The sequence below is a fragment of the Marmota monax genome, unplaced genomic scaffold, assembly GCF_021218885.2.
Source record: "Marmota monax isolate L192 unplaced genomic scaffold, Marmota_monax_Labrador192_F-V1.1 WCK01_AAM20220418_F8-fsc00108, whole genome shotgun sequence".
NCBI classification, from domain to species: domain Eukaryota; kingdom Metazoa; phylum Chordata; class Mammalia; order Rodentia; family Sciuridae; genus Marmota; species Marmota monax.
This window is the reverse complement of record NW_026694593.1, coordinates 3,370,776-3,389,467: the sequence shown is the minus strand read 5'-3', so window position 1 is coordinate 3,389,467 and position 18,692 is coordinate 3,370,776. Positions and strand designations below refer to the sequence as shown.

Here is an 18,692-nt window from a genome sequence, read left to right as displayed (position 1 = left end):
CTCAACACCCTCAGGCACTGCAGGAAAGCCAAACAGAGTCAACACCAAACCGCATCCTGAGGGTGTCCTGGGCCTCCTCCCCTGTACATAAGGAATGAGCGTAACTGTTGGGGGGAAATCTCTAGTGGTGATTGATGAGGGATGAAAAGGGAAACCACTACTGGTCCCCATGGTCCACATATGGGCTGTAGGGGAGGAAGAAGAGCCTTCCCACCATGTTTAAAAAATCCTGTCCAAGGGACCCCCACAGACGAGTCAGTCCCAGTCCCGAGAAGCTGGAGAAGAACCTCTGAATGCCCAGGCACTGCAGGAGACAGCTACGAAGCAGACACGTGGGCCAGTGATAAAGAACCAGTCAAAACCCCTGCAAGGCCTGGGACAGGATTGGCAGGGGGAGCTACCCTGAAGATGACATCCTTCAAAAGAAAAAGGTCCGCTGTGAGCACCTGCCAAGCCCAGAGAGGCCCCAGGTCCATTCAGAACATCTTGGATCCTTCTCTCTCACCCTGTTCAGGTCTTACCCCAAAGAACCAGTGGCCCCCAGGGGACAGAGCGAAGGATTATAGAGACCCCAAGCAGCAGAAAGGATGCCCTTTTCCCATGGAGGTTTCCTGCCTGCAGGGGTCCCAGTGGGGAAAAGGAAATCCAACACCCAATAAAATCAACCTTCTAATTAGTGAAATAAGATTGGTCATGCAATCAGAAGTGACCAGAGAACATACTTCCTAAAAGTCGATGACTTCTGCTAAAACTTTCCTCCCAAGAGAAAAAGAAGAGCCAACCCCTCAGAGGAGGTTTTAAAAAGCATCAAAAGAAGGACTAAAATTGTCTTCTGACTTTACCCTTCAAGTGCTGCTTGTTCAACAAGAGTTACTCAGAACAAGAGTTATACAGAAAACCAGAGAAAGACTTTGCCAAACACAGAGGGAAATACCAGGGAAGTTAAAAACTGTTGCCGGGCAATGATGCACGCCTGTAATCCCAGGGGCTCAGGAGACTGGGGCAGGAGGATCACAAGTTCAAAGCCAGCCTCAGCAACTTAACAAGACCTTGTCTCAAATAAGAATTTTTTTTTTTAAAGGGTTGGAGATGTGAGTTGAGCACACCTGAAGTCAATCCCTGGTACCCACCACCCAAAAAAAAAATTGCTGATATTTGAATCTCCTTGGTCTCATAAAATATTGACACATGCACAGGGCCTTTGGGTTTACACAGAAAAACCAATGAATAATTCATTGTGGTTTTGGTCTTAATGTTTAAATTAGTACTTTTATTAATAACATATCAATTCACCCTACTCAGAACTGAAATCTTCCACTAACAGTTAATATTGAAATATCTAACCTTGCTCTGAACACTAGAAAACAGCAGAGAAATGATATAAGAGGTTCAAGGAAAAGTGGGATTTCGTAGCCAAGATCAGAAAATGAGAAATGGAGACAGAGACAGCCAGCAAGCGGAAGGATGAAGAAGCCTGGCCAACTCTGTCAAAAACAATAACTCATATGTACAGCAAACATGGAGCCTCATCATGCATAGTATCTCTAATCTTTACAACAGCCCTGTGGATACCGTGAGGTAGTGCAGCGGAGGAGGCACAGGATTTACACTTGGAAATGTGCTTGGCGTGTTATAAGGACTCAATGTATTATCCTAAGACATTTTACAGATAGAGAATTGAGACTCAGAATGGTTAAATAAATGACCCGAAGGTCATTAGATAAGTAAAGGATGAAAGCAAGATTGGAACCCAGGAATCTGACTCTTGGGTCCCTGCTCTTAGCCCCTGATCTAAGCGAGGCTTTGATGCTCACTCATCTCCCTTTGCAGCGTTTGCCCTCTGACCCAGACACCTAAGAAGCCCGTTCTGTGAATTATCTCAGTAGTGCTTTGCTGCCAACCAGCTGTCCATCAAACCATATGTGAGACCGATAGCCAGGATACTAAGAAAGGAGTGTTTTAAAGACTGAGAAGATGCTGGACAAATTATGTTCCGTTGAAAGTCCAGTGGGTGATGAACTGTCATTGAAAACTTCTTGCGCAAGAAAGAGGAGAGGGAGGGAAGGAGAGAGGAAGAGATGACTAGTAGAAATCATCTCTTATGACATTGCTGTCAAAAATGGCTGCCCTCTGCATATCCAGATGGGTAGTTTGGGTTCAGAGATGCACAGTTGGTGCAGCTGGGTCTCCTAAGTTGGTTGCAATGATTTCTTTTCAACAGCTTTGGGCAGACAGAGCTCAGGAACAAAATTACAGAGGAAAGAACATGAGAAATGGTTTGCGCCCAACTTTGGCTCTAACACCAATTATCCTAGGAAGTTAAATTCTGGCTCATTCTCCATTACCGTTTAGGTTCATTGGGTTTTTTTAGTTGTTGTTGAGAGCCACAGCCGAAGGGGCCCCACCAAACTTCCAGCAGCTGGAAGTTTGCTGGGGCCCCTTCGGCTGTGGCTCTCAACATCTCCCCCTCTCTGTTTAAACAAGAAAATTGTTAAGAAAATTGTTTTCTTTTAGTGCCTTCTGTAATGTTACATAATTTTTTCTTTAGCCATTATTGCCAGAATTCCTATCTTCATCCCAGTGCTGGTGAAGACAATGTAAATTGTTAAGAAAATTGTTTTCTTTTAGTGCCTTCTGTAATGTTACATAATTTTTTCTTTAGCCATTATTACCAGAATTCCTATCTTCATCCCAGTGCTGGTGAAGTCAAAGATAAAACGAATCTACAGCTTCTACAATAGCCATCACTGAACTGCTTGCAGAACTTGCCTGGACACATTGTGAGCTCACCTGTATGCATTGTGAACTATCTGTTGGTACAGCGACTTGTGGTAGTGTTGGGGTATTTTTGCTGATGATGTCATTGGTGGTACAATTTTTCCAAAAGGAGCCGTCAATTGGCTTGGTGTATCTTCCTTCCTTCTGCTTGTCATGATCGTCCAGCTAAAATTTGGGGGCCAACAGAGGTGAGGCAAAGAACCTCACCCCCCCACTGGTACAAAGACCTCTCCACAGGTGTGGCTGTATACTGGACCGGTAGTCAGTGACGGGTAAGATCCAATTGCAATGGTACCAACCTAAGGACCATATGTACTATTGGACAACCTAAGGCAGGCACGGTCCCTAAGCCACATGCTTGTTGTTTAAACAGAGAGGGGCAGATATTGAGAGCCACAGCCGAAGGGGCCCCAGCAAACTTCCAGCTGCCAGCAAACTTCCAGCTGCCGGCAGATGATTGGCTCACAGCAGCCCCAGCAACATCTAGCTGATTGGCTCCTCGGCCCCAGCAACATCTAGCTGATTGGCTCCTCTGCGGTGATGCTCATTGGGCTGTTTCCCTGCCCTTTCAGACCACGGAGCTGCTCATTGGGGGACTTTTTTGGCTCCACGCACGTGACCCAGCCAATTGGCCTCAAGAGCAGGAGGATTGGGGGAGGTGGAGAGAAGCTTGTGTGGGAGAGAGAGGCTTGTGGAAAGCCGGTGGTGGCAGCTGAGGCTCTGAGGGTTTTTCCTGAGAGGCTGTTTTGTTTGGCGTGTGTGGTTCTAAAAATAAAGTTAGTTTCTTTTGACAAGTGGCTCCTGATTGTGCCCAGCCAGACTGCGGCAAGTTGTATACAGCCATCTTCACTCTCTGTGAATACCAAGTAGCTTCTTTGTTAGGATTCTACATCTATGTCTAAGTCCCCACTTAATTTTCCACCCTGACCTCCCCTCACCACCCAGAAGCATCCCCATTACAATCACAAAAATCTAGTGCCCAGCCTGTGGAAAGTTCAGGAAGGAACTCTGAGAAGCAAAGCTTTCCGTCCTAAGGCAGCACCTGGGTTTACCTCACTGATCAGTCGGAGAGCATCAGACCGGTTTTCTACAACACAGAACATTTGCCTTGGATTTCAAGGAGCAGACACTTGATTGAAAAGATGATCAGTAAGTGACCCCCACCCCACACACAAAATTAAACAATGTGTTCAGGGACATTTTTAAAAAATGTGCTAATCCTTAGAATCTCACATCGGAAAAACTGGGGGAAGAGGAGAGTCAGAATGGCTGTGAGCAATCCAGAGGGATTTTTCCAGACGGTTGCAAGAGGATCAAGGGTCTTGGGAGGCTGGGGAGGCAACAGAGGCCATGGGTAAAGAGTGAGCCAACTTTCCTGCTCCCAGAAATAACGAGCCCCTGACCTTGGAGCTCCGCAGTCTTCACTGCTGCTGCCTGGTTTTTCCAGCACCGATCTTGAGGAACCCAGGAGTGGGTGGGACAGTCAAAGGGTGATCAATCCTGGCTCTATTCTCAGACAAGGGCTTGAGGTGAACTTCGAACCCTGGAGTGACCCAACAATCGCTACCTGTGATGCTATGATGAGCTCACAATGGAGCCTGCCCCTATCCCATCCGCTCAGTTCCTAGAGCTGCACAGAGGAACGAGGGGGAAAATTCACCTTCCCCGTCACATCAGTCGCCTACTTCTCAAGTTCACTACCAACACAAAGGGGTGAGTGGCATCAGGACAACTGGAAACGGCTGCTCTTTTTGCCCCTCCTGTCCTGACAGTGACCTGCGTGCAGCACCCCAGGCAGAGAGCAGGGTTGGGAGGGATTTGTTTGGTGACAGTTTCCTGTCCCTTGCAGTAGCAAGAAATTCACCTTGGAATAGAGAGCCTGAACAATTTTTAGAGTTCGGCCTCCCCCAGAGACCCGAACTTTTGGGGAAAAAAAAAAAGCTAAATTAGATACAAATTTTATTTTTTATTTTAGATTTATTTTTATTTTCTTTACAGGAACTCAAAGGCATACCAATTAGATCCGATTCAAAGTACTGTCAAAGATTGAAAAGCCCTATCCATATCCAGAAACTAAACTTTCCCTAGACAAACACCTAGCTAGCGGCAAACCCAACAGAGGAGGAAAGGAATTCCCCTCTGGAAATCACACTCTGTGGTTCTAACATTCATGTTTTTGAGAAATTAAACTTTCCTAATCCCTCTCCTTCTCTCTTCTCTTCCCTTATCCTAACTCACTGAGCGGAATCTGGGTGGAGGCCGGGGAGGGGGCCGATCTAGAGTGGCCATGGGGTTTGATTACCTTCCCTGGCTCAGTCTTCCAGAGAAGAAATTAATTTTCAAGATTTGGGCAGCTTAAGTAGGACACAGAATTGAAAGAAGAGTCTTGAATTCCAAAGTCCACTAGTGAACTTTCCATTTATCTCCCGAGGGATGGGGAAGTGGCCTTCCAGAAGTTCTTTAAAATCTTTGCTGTGCCAGGAAGACTTTAGAAGGACGATCAGACTTATGGATCCTTGAAATAATGGTTTAAGTGAATTCCCTAAAACACATGATACCAACTACGTGGAAATATAGTTCTCTTCATGGTACTGGGAACTGAACCCAGGGCACTTGACCACTGAGCTTGATCGCCAGCCCTTTTTTTTCTTTTTTCTTTTTTACATTTTGAGACCTGGTTTGCTAAGTTGCTGGAGCTGGGGGCTGTGGGTGTGTAACACTGCACCCACCCAGCTGGAAGTACAGTTCTCGTGGAGGTGGGGTGTGGCACATCTCAGCACCCCAGGTTAAGAACTCCCACTAGAGTCTCTGAAATGGAAACAGGATAAGAAAAAGCAATCCGAGTCTGCGACGAGGGTGAGGACAGCTCTTAAACGAGAGGTTCTAGAGCCCTGGCCCAGGCAGGAAGAGTCCTTCAGAACCAGGTGGGAGGAGGTGTACGGGAGCCGTGCCAGTCCTCTCCTGCCGACAACCTGTCTCGTGTTTCTTTGCAGGGCCTACCTACTCAAGAAACCATGTCGAATGATGATAAGCATAGATCTAGCGAACCCAAGTACTGCGATCCCAGGTGTGAACCAAAGTGTGAGTCCAAATGCCAGCCCAGCTGTCTAAAGAAGCTGCTGCAACGCTGCTCCGACAAGTGCCCGCGAGAAAAGTGCTCACCACCGCCAAAGTGCCCGTGCCCCCCGCCATGCCCCCCGCCATGTCCTCCGCCATGCCCCCCACCATGTCCTCCACCATGTCCTCCCAAGCCCTGTCCCAAGCCCTGCTCTCCCAAGTGCCCACCTCCTTGCCCACCTCCTTGCCCACCTCCTTGCCCACCTCCTTGCCCACCTCCTTGCCCACCTCCTTGCCCACCCTCAGACTGAAGCACTGTGGGCACCACTAACACCACCACCACCACCATCACTATGTGCAATGATCTGGGCTGGACCTGAAACCATGAAGTGATGACGTGACCAGTAAACTTGTTCCTCTGCTGCACAAGGTGTCTCGGTGTTTGGTGGACGTCAGTCTAGTTTGCTGCTGTTTTAAAGCACAGAGCTACCAAGAGGCAATCCCTGGGGAATGAGGCCAGAACCCCAGACCCTCCACTGCCATGCAACCTTCAAGGACCAGCCCCCTCTTTGTCCCTACCCATCTGTGCTTAGAGAGAGGCGCCTCTTCTGAAGGGTGTCCCCAGGGAACACCAGCCAAGAGTGGGAGAATCGTAGACATGGCAGAGGCTGGTAGAGAGTGTAACCCCAGGAAGCAAAAAAGAGAGGTATGAGGAGGAGAAAGGGGTGGGATGTTGGCAAAAGATCCAGGAAGGCTCAGGAAAAGACCTGGTACCACTTTTGCTATTGGTGGTCCCACTGCCTAGTGCAGGGATAACACTCATCACACCTGTACTTGACTTCTCTGTACTCCTCTTCTTGGTGAGGCTGTGAGTCTTCTGAGCACACTGGTCATGTTCTAATGCACCGCTGTGCACACACAAATAGACAGTCTTTAAAAAAAAAAAAGACAGAAAGAAAATGAGTTGTGTTAGTTGCCTAGATTTGGTACTGAACTATATTTACGTAACATGTCACTATGGAGAGAATTTTTCAGTGAAGGGTACATGGGACCTCTCTATTTGCAATTTTCTGTGAATCCATAATATTTCAAAATAAAAACTCAAATACAAAAAAAAAATAGCTTTGCATTTGGGTAGACCCCAATTAGGGATAAACAGGGAAGGCATTCACAGCCGCCATGTTAGTAGGGATCATTTACAAGGAGTTAAAGTCCATGCCAAACTGGCTTAATTCACAAAAGGGAATCTATTGGTCCATATTACCGAGAATGATATTGGAGGAGGACGTAGAATGAGAACTGCAGAAGCCAGGGCTGCAGGGCCTGGGTGAGTGGATTCACCCTGCCATTTCAGTCTCCCTCGTCCTCCTCAGGTGCTTCCCATTGTCTTCTAGTGCCCCCGTCCTATGGTAAGGTCCTCGACCAGCTGCAGACCCAACGTGTGGACAGGCCGAACACCAGGATGCTTTCCTCCAGGAAAGGAACCTGACCACCTAGAAGGTCATGAGCCCACCCATGACCAAGATAAAACCAGCCGTGAATCACTGCAGCCCACAGTATTTAACAGGAAAAAGGATTCTCTGCTGTCATAGTAAGAGGTCATGAAAGAGCCCGCTGGTTCTCCATGGAATCAAGGCACATCAACAGCTCTCCATGCTTCTGAGAAGAGTGGACACCTGCGAATGGTTCAGGACAGCACAGAGTGTGCCGGGGACAGATGGTCCAAACTGTGCCTAAGAAAAAGATACCAGGGACCTCTGCTGACCCAGGTCATGGAATCAGCTAGTTGCAGAAGACAATTTTAGCACAAGAAAGCTAGACAAGGTCTTCAGGATGCTGCCCCCTCGTTTTCTAGATGTGAAAACTAGTAGTCACTTTCACTACCATGAAGAGACCCTGGGCTTCAGGGTCTCCTGGCACAGATGGGGGCTGGACCCCCAGGTCCCCATACTCCAGAGCCACATGAAAAGGGCTGCTGGAGGTTGGGGACCTCTGGCTACCTGGGTTAGGGCACTGCAGGACTGTGGTCAACTGTTGATAATAACAGGAGGAAAACACACCTACCCCAAAGGAAATCAAAAAGAAGGAAAGAGGAAGGAGGGGAAGGGAGGAAATGGTAGAGGGGAGGAGGAAGGAGGAGGAAGAGAGAAGAGAATAATGTGACATCCTTTAGCACCTCTTAAATCGCTTTTAAATAATAATCCCAGCCCCCAGTGTCTAAAAAGCAGGCCACTGTTGAGTGGCATGTAAACAAATCCTTTTAGAAAACTCTCAGGCAGAGTGTGGCCCATGGCTGTAATCCCAGCAACTCAGGAGGCTGAGGCAGGAGGAGCTCAAGTTTAAGGTGAGCCTCTGCAATTTAGAGAGACCCTGTCTCAAAATAAAAAAAATAAAAAATAAAAGGACTGGAGCTGTGGCTCAGAGGCAAAGCACCTCTGGGCTCCATTCACAGTGCCAGAAGAAAAAAAAATCATTTAGGAAACAATTTGGCAAATATGGGAATGTATATTAAGAGCATACCACAATCCAGTCTTTGGTTCCCACTTCATTAAACCTAGGCAAACAAAATAATAATAATTTCAAAATGCAGGGGAACTATATTTAAAAAGGTGATCATCATCAAGTAACTTAGAAACAATTTAAATATCATGGTTTGATTACATAAACTTGGACCTGTTATTTAATAGAATATTTCATGGTTGTTAAAAATTTTCTAAAGAGAAAAAAGTAAGACCTCAACTGGACATACAGCATATAGCAATTATCTTTAGCCAGAACTTCTGTCAATAATAGCAACAAGGAAATTTGTGGGTGTTCTCATTATTGGAGGGTTGTAGGTTATGGATGACAAGTATTTTCACTTTCACTGATTCCTGGATTCTCATCAATGTGCTTTCATTTGTTTTGTAACATGGATACTTCAGAGGGGTCCCCCAGGAGTCCTGGAAAGACTTGGGGAAGAAGATCACCTAGAGAGCATGCACCCTGGGGAAGGGACCTCACCCTGGCTCCCTCCTTCCTGGCATAGGATCTCAGCCCCGGGCCTCCAGGGGGGTTCCCTGAGAACACGGGTCAGAGGCTGAGGCCTTCCGGGTCTGAGAACTCCGGGCACAGACTGGGAGGAAGCCAGTTCTAAGAACATGAAAGTGCTCCTTGCCAATGTCATTCTTATTTCTCTCTCCCGTGTCCATGAAACCAAAGATAGACATCTTCTAATGGCTACTTTCCCAGGAAAGAACCGGATCAAAGGCAATTCTGGGGAAGATGGCTAGAATGCGATGAGGGCTCCACCTCTCCACAGAATGCTGTAATTACTCCAAGCCCCAGCGGCGGTCACCAGGGCTCCGCCTCAAACAGTAGAGGTTGTGTAAATAAGCAACACCTGAAGAGTGACATCACCAGATCTGTGTAGCACCAACCGGATGGTGCCCAGATAACGAGGCAAGGCAGGACTAGGCTCCTCCTCGCGTGGCAAAGCAGTCGTGAGGGTCCAGCCAGACAGTCCCGAAAGGAGACACCACCATAGGATCCCCTGGACTGTACCTTCTCAAGAATCGGCAAGAATAGAGCTGTCCTTGATAAGAGGCCTTCCAGGCTTTTCCAAACCTGGACAGCTGGAGGCAACCGGCTTTGAGCTGAGCCAAGGCTCTCATAGGGCTGGGCACAGTGTCACGAGAATGTCTGGCTTTGAAGCTGAAAGAGACCTTAGTGGCATCTGAGAGGTCCACATGCGAATGGCACCTGGGGAGATGGCAAGATAGAGGTCATTATCACACCAGCCCCTAGTTTTCCTGCCCTGCTTCCACATGACCCAAGGTCCCAGCTCAGGGACACAAGCAAAGGCCCATTCTGGAAGACTTCACTGATAATCAGTCATACCTGCTTCTATGTCACAGCTGTTGGTGCTCAGCCAAAAAAAAAAAAAAAAAAATCGGTAAATATGGCAAAGCCATTTGCCAAACACAAAGATTCTTCAAGTCTCAGAAGGTTTGAACTGATGGTAAAATATAGGCCAGGATGTGTCTTCCAGATGTATGAAACCCACATCCTCCTCTCACCTCCTGAGCCATGTGCTCTCTCCTGGGCTCAAAGGGAATTCCACTCAGACAGAGGACCGGTGGCTTCTTCCAACAGGAATGCCCTCGTCGTCTCTCACCCACACCACTGGAAGCTCTTACCGGCTTTCAGTGCTCACCTTCCTCCAGCTCTAACTCCACTGAGTCCAACCAAGAAGCATTGCTAGGGCTCAAAACCAAGCACAACACTCCCCTCCTAAATTTTTAAGGAGGCCTCCTCCCCTTTGCCTACAGAGCACTTCAAATGACCTGACCCGGCCTACAAAAGTCTTCAGGCGAGGGCCCCAGCCTCCTTCCGCAGCCTTAGCTCACCACTTCCCCATCTCCTTCTAGAACTTGGCAGGCCAGGGGCAGGTTTCTGCTGACATTTCAGACCCACGGCAGAGTCTCTGGCCTTCCTGACTTTATATGTGCTTCTCCAATTCTTCCTCCACTGAGTCCTCCTCTAAATGATCCAGATGAGCAAATCCTCATCTTTTAACTCAATTCGGGGGTCCCTTGCTCCAAGAAGCTTCTCCGCCTCCCACCCCCAGGGCAGGCAAGAGGTCCCTTCCTGAGCCCTGACAGCATCCACACCTTCCTCCCTGGGATGCTTCTCATACCACGTTCTGGTCACCTGTTGATCATCTGACTCTCTCCCTAGACCTAACCTCTCCAAGATGACAGCCAGGCACAGGAAGCCGACAGTCAGTAACAGTAAATGAGTAGGTTCTCAGTGGCACTGGGGGGCACTTTCCCAAAAAGGGGTGAGTGGCCCTGGACTAAGCTTCTGTCCCCTGTGCTCCCCGACCTGACTACATGGTCATCCTCAGAATCTGGCAGTGGGAAGACAGGGGAAGGAACTGACTATGGGGGCCTGAGGCTGAAAGAAAGGCAGCCTAGTCTTGGTCCCAGTCCTGTCCTTGGCCACCTTCTCGTTAGGCCACAAGATGCTGGTCCTGCCTGGCCCTCTCCAGGGACGACCATGCAGGCTTCCCGGAGCCCTTTCTCCCCTGGGAAGGCAGCAGGGTGAAGGGAAAGAGCGTGACATCACACAGGTATCAAGTTAGCTCTGCACTGACCCACTGTGTAGCCCCGGAAAGTTGTTCAGCCTCAGTGAGAGGAAAGGTCTCAGCTTCTTCACCTGAAGGATGAGACAGAAGTTCCATCGAGGGACGAGAGTGGAGTGATCGTGTGAAAAAAAAATTATGCACGGGAAACTGAGCTTAGAACGCCAGGTGCCAATGGTACCTGAAAACCTGAGTCAACGCAGAGTCCTGCCCCGTCTACCTGAGCAAGAGCTTCTTGCCATCTGCTGTGCGAAGCCACAGGTTGGAGGAGGAGGGAATTCCAGGAAGGGGTGACAAATGTCTTTGAAGGCAAATAGAGAGCCCTTCCCTCTACTCCATCCCCAAGTTAGGCTCCTTGAGGAGCCAGAGGGAGACTTTTGCATCTCTGGATTATCAGAGCTGCATGTGGCATTTAGGACTCTCTGTGACCAAGGGAGGAAGCTAAGATCCAGAGAGGGAGACAACTAAGTCACCGGGGAGTTGGTTGTCAGAAGAGTCTAAGATTTCTAACCCAGATTTAAGATGATCAAAAGGGAAAAGAATGAAGTCCAACAGCAAACCTAAGCCATTTGGAAATATCATTTCGCCCCTTTGCCTGTCTCAGGGGCCCTTAACCTGGGGTCCCTGGTCCCCTGAAGGTGAAGACATGTACATATGTTTATCTTCTCATGTTCCCCAAACTGTTAGGAGCCACGGTTGGTCTGCATCCTTGATGTCTTTTTGAAACTTAAGACTCCCCAACTTAGCGATGCCCGTTGTCCAAACCAGACACGAGCTCTCGACAGGACCTTGAACGAGGCCTCAGCATTTGCGGTGATGGCTCGTTCTGTGCCTCTCGTATAAAGCACGTGCTGGGATTGCAACAAGGAGGTGGAATCAGGTGGCCTCTTATATCCCCCCTGGCCCCAGGAGCCTGTGACCCGCGGCTCTGACTCACACCCCTTGTGTAGGTGACACAAAGAGAAGGGAAGGGAGAGGAACAGTGGATTCTCGCCCAGGAATTCACAAGCTGGGTAAGCTCTCCAGAGGCACCTGCTCCCCGGGAGACAGGATCAGCGGCATTCTGTGCGGTTCGGCTTCATCAGCCCACTACCCTGTAATATGCAGCCAAGTGAATCAGAGGAGTCTGGGAACTTTTATGATCTCAACAAAGCAGATAGTTATTTGATGGGAACAGGGGGGAAAACAATGTCCTGCATACACCTGAGTCTATTCTGCTGACCCTAATTAGGCCCTGGCTCCCAGTAATGACAGCTTCAGTCTGAAATCTGAAATCTCAGATGGCATTAAATCAGATTATCCCAAATCTCCCTGGAGGGCTGGGGACAGCCAGAGAAACTAATTAGTCATCTTATCTTAAGATGTTGGGGGCAGGGCGATCTCCCCAAAGCTATTCAAGCCACAGCCCCGATACTGGGCCACTAAGATTGATTCTTGAGGGGCTTAAATCCCAAATACTCCCGTTCTGTACCTAGGAAAAGCCACCTGGCTGGGCCCCTGCTGCATACAGAGGATGAAAGACTGGGTCTTTCTGTGGGAACATTATAACCCCATCAAGGAGGAAGGGGCCATACACACACGCATCCACGTACAAAGTCACACAGATACCTGGGTTCGCCATTCATGACCACCTTGTAGTGTCACAGAACGTCACAGCTGGAATGGATCCTTCTAAAACTTTTGTATTTGAATAACAATAAAACTGCGGGTGTAGCTCAGTGGTAGAGCACTTGCCTACCTTGCACAAGGCCCTGGGTTTTATTCCTAGTACTAAAGGGGAAAGAAAATCCAGACCAGAGAGGATCAGGAGCTGGCAAGAGTTCATACATCTTACACCGATGGAGCCAGGTAATACACTGTCTCGGCATCACATTGATTAGAAAAGTACAAGTCAAAGACCAAATGTTGAAGTGACAGTAAAGGACATAGAACAAGGAGAACTGGGGCAATCAAGACAGACTTCACGGAGGAGGTGAGTCCTGAACCAATAAGACTGCACTAACATCCTGTATGTAGCTCTATGGCCTGAGTGTCAGTGTATATGTTCTCTAATTGATTGCTCACACAAAAATCTATGAAATGGTATTTTACCTTCTCCAAAGGAAGAAATCGAGGCTCTGGGAAGCTATATTCAGTATTACACATACTCTATGTAATAGAGCCAGTCCTGGGCCCAGAATTCAGTTATTTTTCAAGATGCCTGTGTCTCCTTTACCAAAAGCTAGCCTTTGACTGAGGGTACTGCTGTGACAATAGAAAGTCTACTTAACTGAGGGAATGCTAAGATGAGATTTCACTTGTTTACTGACTTCCCCCTTCAGAGTTCCCAAGAGCCTCAGACATTGAAGATGTATGTGTTCTTACTGCTGCTATAACAAGTTATCACAAAGGGAAGGGCTTGAAACAACAAGAAGGTACAGTATTATAGCTCTAGAGGTCAGAATGCTGCTCCGGCTTCTGGAGATCCATGCTGTCCTTCCATTTTCAAAGTCCGCAGTAGCCAGTCAAGTACGTCTTTCACATTGGACACTGACTCTTATGCCCCCTCTTTCCACTCTATTTTCCTTTTTGTTAATCAGCGCATCTCAGTTAGACATAGCTGTGGGATTCATTCTGACATATTTATAAATGCATATAACAGAATTTGCTTCGTTCCAGTCCCCAGTATGACCCCTTCCCTCTCCTCTTCCAATTCCCTTCCTCTATTCCACTAGTCTTCCTTCTATTAATTTTTTAACAGATGCATTATAGTTGTACATCAAAGTGGAATCTGTTGTGGTCTGCTCATTCCTGCACATAGCACAGTTTGGTCAGCCCCCTCCCACAGTTCCCCCCTTTCCCATCCCTCCTCCCTCTCCCTCGTTCCTCTTTCTTGACTCCCTGTTCTCCCTTCTGTCTTCCTGGGACACCCCCCCCCTTTTTTTTAATTCCTTATTTCCCTCTAGCTTCCTCATATAAGAGAAAATGTCGACCCCTTGGCTTTATAAACCTGGCTTCGTTCACTCAGCATGGTGTTCTCAGTTCCATCCACTCACCAGCAAGTAACACATTTCATTCTTCCTTATGTCCAAGTAAAACTCATTTTAAGGATCTTTGTGAGTACACTGGTCCCTCCTAGATAATCCAGGATAATCTCTCTATTTCAAGGTCATAACACATTCACAGATTCTAGGGACTAGTGTGCGGACAACTTTGGGAGGCCACTATTCTGCCTTCCACAGGACTTTTGGGGTCAATTTTAAGAATGTTCCATCATTAATCAATTCAATGCGAGGCAGGGAAGCCTTCTAGAGAAGTCACACTCTGGGTTTTATCTAACTGGATTCACCCCACGACCTGAGCACATGAGACCTGGTTGCTCCATTGTTCTGCTCATCACTCCTTCGCCTACTTTTCCTTGGGCTCAACCAAAGCCACAGAAGTGTATGTGGCACAGCAAGGTCATCTCTCTTATGCATCTGCTTCAGAAAATTCTGGAAATCCTAATCAGGCCTCCCCCCTCATCACCCATGCCTTTCCTAAGTCAGCCTCGGATTCTCGTTTCCTCTCACCTGGGCCTCGGTACTTCAACAGCCTCCTGACAAGACTCCTTCCTTCTTCGAGGCTGATTGGAATGCCCTTGTCCGCGGTCCTTGCCTAGGTGATTCCTACTGTCCAGTAAGACATAGCGCATATTTCTTCTCCTGAAGTCTTCCGGGACCTTCCACTCAAGATCAATGGGGGGTTTTCCTTCTGAGACGTGGGGACTGGCCTCTTCCTATCTTCTTCAGGAAACTGTGAACTGCTTAAAACCCAGGCCACGAATGACTGAAAGAATAAATTAATAAATTCAGTGGTAAAGAATCTCCTGCCCTCTAGGACCCAGGAGAGTTGCTCTGTGTCTTAAACCCCATTCCACAGAAAAGACAAAGGAGACAGCGAGGGAGAGAAAGAATAGGGGAAAACAGGAAAAGGATGGGAGGGAGGGAGAGAAAAGAGAAGAGCCTCTCCACCCTGTGCAGCACCCCGAGTCCCCAGCTGACCTTGGATCTTCAGATGGACCCACAGGAATTCCACATTCTTCCCCAGGCCTCTGTCTCCCACCGGGTCACCAAGCGCGGCCCATCAATCCTACCTGCACCAGTCCTAAAAGCCCAAAGTACCACTTGGTCTCCCCAGCTCACCTTTTAAGAACTTTTCAGTCATCACGCATCCCAAACCAATAAAAACGGTCAAAGGCACTCCTTATTTTACCTATTTCTTAGGAAACGACCTAAACCGACCTCTTTCAAGTTAAGGTTTTAATTGGACCTAAAGTTCATGGGAGGAGTGGAGCATCATCATTTATAAAGTCCCTGGGATTTGGTCAAAGTTAGCAAACACAAAGCCTCTACTTTGTGGACGAGGGGCGTCTTTCATTACTAATCTTTAACCATTTTCCATTAAAGGAGAACGTCCCCTATTCCCCACTGTCTCCCACACCCTCCCATTCCTTCATTAATGCTAACCACATCAGTACTCATCTGCCTTCCATCCTCTTCCACTGACTATACCCAGGGCATAGCTTCTACGCTCTGGAAACTTACAACCCAGGAAAATAATACGATCTTGCACACAAATAACCGGAATTCCTAATAGCGACAAAGCATGGCATAAAAATAGCACAAACACGAGATGCTCTAGGAGTTCGTGAAGACAGGAATTTATTTCTGGTTTACAGAAACCAGAAAAGGCTCTTGGGTGATGATAGACCCGAGTGGAACTTTCAGAATGCTCAGCGTTTCAGCAGACACAGGGAAGGACAGCACCTCGGGTGGACTCAACCAGGGCGTAGAGGTGGAGAAAACTGGGTGTGTTTGCTTTGAAACTTTTCCTTTTATCCCTTGGATTTTATTGACCTGAATTCCAAGAAAAAGCTTTCCAGAAAGTAAGGAGACAGACTGACCTTGTTCCAACCTGTCTTCTGGGTCACTATGAAAACTCCGTGAGCAACTCCACTTTCAGAAGTCTGTCATAAATCAAGGTTGAGAAGATGACGATGGCCTGCCCTCTCCCGCCTTTCTCATCCCCTCCACCCCACTTCCCAGCCCAAGAGCAACAAATCACTCCAACTTCCCTCAGGACCTTTATGCAGAAAAAGCACTCTATCCAGAAGACTGTCGGCCCCTGGTTTGCTTGGAACCACATGATGCTCCATCTTCTTTGGGTCTGGAAGAATAACTTTCCAGGCTCCATGAAGAGGCATCCAATGGATAGGCCATGTAATCCCCTGGCCCAGACAGACCCCGGGCCTTAGAAAAGTCTTCCCATTGGTGAAGATGAGATGAGCAAGGTGGATCTTATCTTTCACCACATCCGGAGCCAGTTTGGGCAGACCAAGAACTTCAACCCTGGTTTAACAGACTGAGATAACATTTGATGAACATTCTTTTCCTGCTGCCACTGATGGAAAAGATCTGAGAGGTGCCCCTCCCTGCTGAGGTCTGGTGAGGACCCAGAGGCCAAAATGCAGGCTGATTAACAGGCATCCCAAGCAGTGACTCAAACCGTTCGTGATTTCAGAGGAAGCTCGTTATGGTGACTCCACAATTAGGACCTCAACCCACGTGGCCTGTCGGTCCTGCAGGAAGCCAGACCAAGGACTATATAAACGTCCCCACCTTGCCTGGCTCTGCCATCCAGATCCTTGGTTGAGTCTCGTTGAAGACAGGTAAGTGGGGGTATCTGTGCGCTCTCTCTCTCTCTCTCTCTCTCTCTCTCTCTCCTCTCTCTCTCTCCCCTACTGCATCTTTGGGAAGCCCCTGTTCTGCTCCTCCCTTGCAGGGTATTTGCTTCTGATTTTTGAAGTGGTTTGCCATTTCTTGGGCTTCTCAAACCATTCTGTCTAGTCTCTTTCACCTGACTCCAAAAGGATCAGTCAAGTTGAATAGAAAGGTAAGTTCTATGGGGAGACTAGGGTTTCGGGGTATGACTATCCAAACAAAAGTCTGTTTCCAGCTCAGAGACAGGTGTCACAAGGAACTGAGACCGCGATAGAAGGAGAAATAAGGATTAATAATCATTCATTCCCCGTCACTGTCTCAACTTTTTATGCCTCTCCTGTTTCCGGTCTGGGACTTTTAATGCAGAGCATTTCAAAGCTGGTGTTTGTTTCAGGTCCTACAAATCACCCTAAAATGTCCTTCAGTGGCCAGCAGTGCAAGCAGCCGTGTGCACCCCCTCCGTGTCTGCAAAAGACCCAAGAGCGCTGCCAGGCCCAGGCTGAGGTGGTGTGCCTCCCCCCACGCCAGGACCCCTGCCAAGAGAAGTGCCCAGCACAAGCTCAGGAGGTGTGTCTTCCTCAGTGCCAGGAGTTAAGCCAAGGAAATTTCCCACAACAAGGCCAAGACCCATGCCTACCTCCATGCCAAGACCAGTGTCTGCCTCAGTGCGTGGAGCCGTGCCAGGAGCCTGCCCAGACGAAGTGTGTGGAGGTTTGCCCACAGAAGGTCCAGGAGAAGTGCTCATCCCCTGGCAAGGGGAAGTAGCTGCTCCTATGCCATCTGGGGCCAAGAAGATGGCCCACAGAAAAAAATCCAACCCCAGCCCCTGCTCTGGTGACCTTCTCCTGTGGGTGTCCCTGTGGGCAATGTACCCTCTGGTCTTCTGGCCTCCTCAGTATTCCAGGACTTGATCCCTGTCTCTGAAGACAGTTCTCTCCGTGTTTCATCAGCCTCCATGAATGAGTATTGTTCTCGGCCGTCGTGGAAGGTCTCAAATGTAGAAAAGGTGTAGTTAACAAGGGACACCACTGAAGCCAAGCACAGTCCTTTGAGCCAAAAATCCACCTAAACCTGGGCTTGTAATGACCAAGAACTCCTTCGTCTTCCACAGCGGCAGGCACTCATTCAAGCCTCAAAACCATCTGAACTTGACGGACTTTGCACTTATCATCACCACCACGACCATGGGTGTCCCGAAGAGGAGGTTGGTGGTGGTGCAGAGATCAAAAACTAAGTCATTTTGTCTCTGCATCCTGAGAGCCGTGATTGGACATTGCAATGTTGGGTGTGTTTTTAAAAAAAAAAATGAAACAAAAGTATGTAAACGATTGAGTCCAAATAGCCCAAAAAGAAATACAAATGGGATGTTTGGGTCCTTGCCAATCTTTGTGCTTCCTAGCAGGTCTGTTTGGGGCCCTTGATTTTCACCATGTACGCTCTTTACGGATGTGATTTGTGTCCCTCTGATATGAGCTGGTCTGCTCTCCAGCTTCCTTACCTTCTTCTCCCTGGTGAAGGTAACGTACATACAATAAAGCTGATCCTAAGTCTGACTCTGACTTGACACGTGCTCGTTCCTTTCTACCTCCCATCGCCTGATGTCCCTGTGGTCATCATTGTATTCCATTTGGGAGGGAAATCCAAGTGGGAATAAAAAGTAGACATCACAGGGACAACAAAAGGCCTTCCTCCAGGTGCCTGGCCACCCCACAGAGCCTTCCTCCAGGTGCCTGACCACCCCACCAGAGCCTTCCTCCAGGTGCCTGACCACCCCACAGAGCCTTCCTCCAGGTCCATGGCCACCCCACAGAGCCTTCCTCCAGGTCCCTGACCACTTCACAGAGCCTTCCTCCAGGTGCCTGACCACCCCACCAGAGCCTTCCACCAGGTCCCTGGCCACCCCACAGAGCCTTCCTCCAGGTCCCTGACCACCCCACAGAGCCTTCCTCCAGGTGCCTGACCACCCCACAGAGCCTTCCTCCAGGTGCCTG

The 18,692-nt window shown here is 48.4% G+C and overlaps 2 protein-coding genes and 1 long non-coding RNA gene across 3 annotated transcripts; 2 read left to right on the top strand and 1 right to left on the bottom strand.

Annotated features, from left to right (window-relative positions):
* Positions 1 to 5,792: 5,792 nt before the first annotated feature.
* On the top strand, positions 5,793 to 6,104 carry Lelp1 (late cornified envelope like proline rich 1; the record flags this gene model as incomplete). Its single annotated transcript, XM_046421467.2, has 1 exon — positions 5,793 to 6,104. A coding segment is annotated over exon 1 (312 nt), but the record flags the coding sequence as incomplete, so codon positions are not given.
* A 2,349-nt stretch (positions 6,105 to 8,453) lies between these two features.
* On the bottom strand, positions 8,454 to 15,997 carry LOC124077512 (uncharacterized). The gene is made up of 4 exons (XR_006846628.2): positions 15,885 to 15,997; positions 14,983 to 15,085; positions 14,512 to 14,767; positions 8,454 to 9,576 (listed from the first exon to the last, which is right to left on the bottom strand). It is a non-coding gene; the product is annotated as an uncharacterized LOC124077512 (long non-coding RNA).
* A 498-nt stretch (positions 15,998 to 16,495) lies between these two features.
* On the top strand, positions 16,496 to 18,249 carry Prr9 (proline rich 9). Its single transcript, XM_058571856.1, has 2 exons — positions 16,496 to 16,649; positions 17,096 to 18,249. The coding sequence occupies exon 2, from the start codon at positions 17,116 to 17,118 to the stop codon at positions 17,464 to 17,466; it is 351 nt and encodes a 116-aa protein (XP_058427839.1). The 5' UTR covers positions 16,496 to 16,649; positions 17,096 to 17,115; the 3' UTR covers positions 17,467 to 18,249.
* Positions 18,250 to 18,692: the final 443 nt, after the last annotated feature.